Genomic DNA, 6,000 nt, shown 5'->3' with positions numbered 1-6,000 from the left:
CTTGGATTTAGTCTTCTAGGATCTTAGATACAAAAAAAGGCCTTCTGGATCGACCAGGAGAGAGGCGGGGCCGGAAAGAGGGGCGGGGCCTGTGGCGGCAACATGGCGGCCTCAGGACTCTCTGGCAAACCCCTGCCCGCACTCGGTAGCCGGAAGTCATCTTGCCTTCGCCTCTAGGAAGCGGAAGTGCAGGGGCAGCTGGCAACTGGGTTACTGCTTTGAGAAACCGGCTTGTGAGGAGCGGCGGGAAAGGCGCGTGTCGGCTTCTCACTGGCGCAGCTTCCCCGGCCATCGCCGCTGCCCCGCCCTGCCCAGGCGTCGTTGCAGGCACAGGAGTGGACGAAGCGCGGCCCGGGCATGTGCAGCCGGGGGGATGCGAACGCTGCGGGTGCCGCGTCTGCGCGGCGGGTGACAGGTACCTGGGGTGGCATGGGGAGGCCTCGGAAACCGGAGAGGGGCCAGCGTGGGAGGCGAGCGTGAGTCCGAGTCACCTTGGGCTTCCTCCTGTACTGTGACTCGGTTTCCCCTCCAGTGTTCTCTCCGCGAGCGCCTCAAGTTGTCCCCAGCGGTCTTCGGTTCTTTGCGAGGGGCGACGGGCTCACGCCAGCAGTCCTGACCCCGTTTGAAGTGTAGGAGGAGGAAGCGCCCCCAGCACTTTAGACCAAGTCTGATCCTAAGTAGGTTGAGAAACAGTATTTTGCATGACTCTGGAGAACGAGTTGGTGTTTTTATAGGTTTCTGTTTTCAGGTGATGCATCTGTGGGTGATAAGATCTCTTGGCGTGAAATTGGACGGTTCACTTCACTTTTAGCTTGTGGTCTGCGTGCATCACCAGTATGTTTTGGATGTGAGCTCTTCTTGTTGCTGGGCTGAAATCTCTCTCGTTCTGCGTTTGTTGCCAGGTTTGAGATGGAGAGCACGTTTTGTTTGCTCTGAGATCTGGGATCTTACCCTTGTCGTGCCCTGGAAACATCTGTGCACTTGCAAGCCAGTTGTAGTATAAAGTTCTTAATTTCCTAGGAATACCTTGTACACTTGCAAACACATGCAGACATATTCATATCTGTTTGCTTCCCCTACCCCTTTGGAGATTAGGGTCTCAGGGTCCCAGGCTAGCCTTGGGACTAGAGGCTTGTGGCCACCACCGGATCTGCTTGGAGAAATTTTAAAGAGCTAGTTAACACTAGGCTTTCCACTTGACTTGCTTCTGGTAGAACTTAGCTGGAACTTTCCTAAGGAAAAATTTTATTTTGTTTACTTAGTTTCTGTTCTCTGTGTGTGCAGGATATCTTAGTGGAGTTAGTTTTCTCCATCCACCTCTGTGTGGGTTTCAGGGATCAAACTCGGGTCACCAGGCTTGCCTGGCAAGAGTCTTTACCCACAGAGCCATCTTGATAGAACTTCTTTTTTTGCTCTTTTGGGGTGTGGGGGTGGAAAGAAAGGGAGCGAGATCTAGATATAGAGACACAGATTGATCTGTCTGTCTATCTATCTATCTATCTATCTATCTATCTCTATGTCTATCTATCTGTCTGTCTATCTGGAAAATATGTCATGTGGAGATCAGAGGACCACTTTATTAGGTCCTTCCACTGTGGGGGGTCTGGTGATTGAACTCACATAATCAGGCTTTGTACCAAGTGCCTTTATCTATTGAGCTGTCTCCCTGACCCAAAACTTTCTTAAAGGAGGTAAACAATACTTTGTTTAGTAGCAGGGTATGTTAGTGTGAATTTAACTATTGGGGAATAGGTAGATGGAGCTATGGAGACGCCTCTGTTAGAACATTTCTGCTGAGATCCAATCCTTTGTGTGCAGATGAATAGTAGTAACTCCTTGGAGTGGAAATCAAATGTATGATTCACAGAGAAGAGCTATTAGGAATGAATGTGTCAAGTTTGGCTAATTTCTTCTCACCTGGATTGGATGTTGCCTGTTATTTTTCTTTCTTTGCTACACACACACACACACACACACATTGAAACTCAGTCTGTAGAAGTTGCAGTGGTTTTTTTTTTTTTTTTTTTTTGGCCTTTTTTTTCTTTTAAAGAATTCTTTAACCCTTCTTTAGTTTAAAAATGATGAAGCAGCTGGGCCTGTGGTGGTGCCCTTCTGTAACCCCGGCACTTGGAAGGGAGGCAGAGGCAGTAGGATTGGGAATTCCAGCTGCATGGCAAGGTAGAGGGCAACATAGGTCATGACAAGAGCCTGCTTTGAAAGAGAAAGAAGGAGTTTGGTGATAACCTAAGAATCATGGTTACTCTGCTATCCAGAAAGTGAAAGCATCTGCCACACACACCTGTTAGAGTTTATAATATTTTATTTCGGATCAACCGGCCAGCTCTAGTTTAAATGATCTAGGCGCTCATGGATGGTTCCTAATAGACCAGGGCCTAGAACTCGTGAATGCTGGCTGGTTGTCCGTCATGAGCAGCACTAAAAGAGCTCTAGGGTCAGAATGCTTGTGGAACTTACATGATGAAAGAGCATTCTCAAATGGACGAGTGCTTCAGTGAGGGTCCTCCCCATCTCCCTGGACAAGTTTTCCTTCCAGTATACTTACGAGGTGGAGTCTGGAGTCAGGTTTGCAAAACTGCTCTTTCCTGTGTAGCTCTCATCTTGTTCTGTTCGCATGGTGCTGACATGGCAGGGTGTCTACTTTCTCTACAGTACTGCAAGGTGGGGCGGGAGAGATGGTGCAGCTGTCGAGAAACAGAATTCACTGTTCCGGCAGGGGACCGGAGTTCTGTTCTCTGCACCTACAACAGACAGTGTACAAAGCCCTGGAACTCTAGTTCCAGGAGATCCAATGCTCTCCGGCCTGTTTGGGTACCTGCACACACGTGGCATATATAAATTCACTCAGCCTCATGTACAGACATGTTAGCAGAAATAATAAATCTTTAAAATATTGTAAGAGTGCCTCTTGGTAAGCTTCCCACTGGTCTTTCTTACAATCTTAATTCTTTCTTTCTTGTGCTTTTCCGTGTGTGTTTGGGAGGCGCATTCACAGGTGTATGGAGGGTTGAGGGCATTGCTGACAGTCTTCCTCATGGGGCTGGAGAGATGGCTCAGTGGTTAGGAGCGCTGGCTGCTCTTCCAGAAGATCCATCCTTGATTCTCAACACCTACATGTCAGCTTATAACCGCCCATAACTCCAGTTTGGGGGGGGCTGACACCCTATTCCAGCCTCCACAGGCTCCAGGTACAAATGGAGTACACATACTTTCAGGCAGGTAAAACACCAATACACACAAAATATAAAAATACATCTTTAAAATAAAATATTCTTAGAAATCTGCCTATTGATCTATTAAAAGAGTCATCCTTACTCTCTATTAAATTACTTTTACCATGTAGACCAGGCTGTCTTTGAACTCAGAGATCTGTTTGCCTCTGCCTTCTGTGTGTTAAACAAGGAAGACTGTTGTCAGGGGATTTTCAGGTTTGGTTTCTGACATTAAGTGACCAAGTCTGGAGGAAAGTCAAAGTAACTACTTTGTTCCTTTGGGATGGGAGAGGCCCTAAGACTGAAGTCTGCTCGGATGTTGCTGGCTTAGGTATTTTATAGGTCCCCTGGGTCCTTTTCTTTCTCCTGTTGGACCTTTTAAGGTACCTGCCCCAGTGCCTTTCCTGTTTCCCCTTGAAATGTCTCCCAGAAACCAGGAGCCACTACTGTGTCAGTGGCTTCCCTCTGTTTCTTCCCCTGCCCATCTCTATTACTGTGATGTCCCTCCAAGTGCTGCTGAGCATTAGCCGTGTGGTCCTGGTCTTTGTAAATCATAGTGAATCTTGGTCCCACACTCCTGTGTTTTCTTAATCCTTTCATGAACCAGCCAGTGTCTCTTTCATTGTTAGTGCCTGCTGTGTTCCAGCTTCATCCTAGGCGTGATGCCCATGACAGGCAAAACTCCTGTGCTTGAGGAGTTCATGCTTAGCCCCAGAAGTCAGCCTAAGTGTGATAAGTGTGAACCTGTCAGGGTGGTTGGGTGAATTGCTCCAGTGCCAGGTTTAGGCCTACTCGGTTCAGAGCGACATAGTTCCTTCCAAAGATGTGCCCATAAAAGAGCAAAACAAAACAAAAACTTCTTTTGAGGGGAGGGGCTTGATTCAGGGACTCTCTACCATAGTCCTAACTGTTCTGGAAGTCACTTTATAGAGCAAGCTGGCCTCAGATTCTGATTCACCTGTCTTGTCTCCCTAGTCCTGGGACCAAAAGCATGAACCATACCTGACTCAGAAAAACCTGAACCTGCCTTTGTTCTTGAGAGAATGTGGTTTGCTCAGTTTGAGTCTGCAGAGAATGCAGCATTTCTTCCCCTAAAACAGATAGGAAATGGATACCGTGATACTGTAGACTGCTAACACGGTAAGGCACAGCAGCGTGCTCTTAAAATCCCAGGACTTAGGAGACAGAAGCTGGAAGCTCCCCAGTTCCAAGCAGCCTGCGATACTGAGTAAGATCTTAAAAGCATACAAACCCACTAGTGGAACAAAGCAAGGCCTAAACTCTGCCACTTAGTTCCCCAGGGGCATCTCGAAGGGAAGAAGGGAAACCGCTCTGGGCTTCCCTTGTCTTCTCAAATGGGAATGGTGGTGCTTCCTTTGTAGAGCACATCTGTGGACTGACTACTGATGTGCCAAGTGTCATGCTGTGTAACACAGTAGACACAGATACTCCCCTCCAAGTCTTTGGTCCTTTGGTCATTGTGCAAAGAGACCAGGTAACAGGTGTATGTGAGGTGCTTGGACCTCTATACCCACTTCACAGCTCTGCCCCTACCTTCATTGAGTCCTTCCTCACCCCAAAGGCTTACCTAGCTTTCCTTGTTCTCTGTCTACTGTTACACTATACCCACACATGTTTTGTTTTCAGAAACACTCTAGTTTTTTGGCTGGGCTTTGCATATTAGGGAGACAATGCAGATTTTTTTTTCTGTCAGTGTGACATTAGTTAATATTATACATTTGAGCCCACCTATTTTCCTGAAAACTTTGATTGTATTTCTTTAGAGAATCATATTCATATGTGCGTGTGTAAAAAGTTAGTTTTCTATGTATCAATAGACAACTAGGTTGATTCTAATTCTTTGCTGTATTGAACATAGCAGCAGGAAACATGGCGGCGCACACATCTCTATGCCAGGGTGTGGGGTTTTCTGGCTATCTACCTGGGAGTGAAGTACCTCGGTCAGGTTGCTCTGTTTTTAATTAATTGGCAATCTCCAATTTCCACAATGACTGTATTAATTTGTGTCCTCACCAACAGGGAATATGAATTCCTTTCTCCCCATATCTTTCCAACAGTATCAGTTTGGTTGCTGACAGTCGTCCTGATTGGGGTGGGGTGTTACCTTAAAGGGGTTTTAATTTGCCTGGTGGGCAGTGGTAGTGCACACTTTGAGAAATACTGGCCATTTGCATTTCTTCTTTTGAAAAAGATCTACTCGTTTTATTTGTCCATTTGTTGGCTGGCAGTTTTATTTCCTTGTTACTGAATTTCTGCAATTCGTTGTAAATTTTAGATATTCTTCCTTTGCCTGAAGCATAGCTGAGACTCTCCCATTCTGTGAGCTGGTTGGTTGTTTCCGTAGGTGTACGTAAAGTCGTTAGTATTGTCTCATCCAGTACTTGGGATGAGTTTCTGTGCTACTAGTATTCTGTCGCAAAAGCTCTTGCCTATCCCAGGATCAAACAGTATCCCGTTTTCTTCCAGACGTTTCAGGCTTGCTTTATTTATTTATTTATTTTACATTTTTATTTATTAGTGCACACCAGAGAGGGCATCAAATCCCATTCCAGATGATTATGAGTCCATTATGAAAGTTGAATTCAGGACCTCTGAAAGAACATTCAGTGCTCTTAACCACTGAGCCGTCTCTCCAGCCCCAAAGCTTCAGGTTTTAAATTAAGGTCTTTGACTCAATTTGAATGGTGTTCTTCTATACAAGATGAAAGGTAATCTGATGTCATCTCCTGCAGGTAGAAACTCAGTGTTC

The 6,000-nt window shown here is 46.1% G+C and overlaps 1 protein-coding gene across 1 annotated transcript in view; it reads left to right on the top strand.

Annotated features, from left to right (window-relative positions):
- Window positions 1-257: 257 nt before the first annotated feature.
- UGGT1 (UDP-glucose glycoprotein glucosyltransferase 1) overlaps window positions 258-6,000 on the top strand; it is a 97,621-nt gene continuing 91,878 nt past the window's right edge. Inside the window, exon 1 of the mRNA XM_080917169.1 lies at window positions 258-415. Coding sequence (XP_080773295.1) covers window positions 358-415 — 58 coding nt within the window. The 5' untranslated portion in view covers window positions 258-357. The remainder of the gene's footprint in view (window positions 416-6,000) is intronic.

The sequence above is a fragment of the Micromys minutus genome, assembly GCF_963924665.1.
Source record: "Micromys minutus genome assembly, chromosome: 5".
NCBI lineage: Eukaryota > Metazoa > Chordata > Mammalia > Rodentia > Muridae > Micromys > Micromys minutus.
This window is presented reverse-complemented; position numbering and strand designations above follow the sequence as displayed.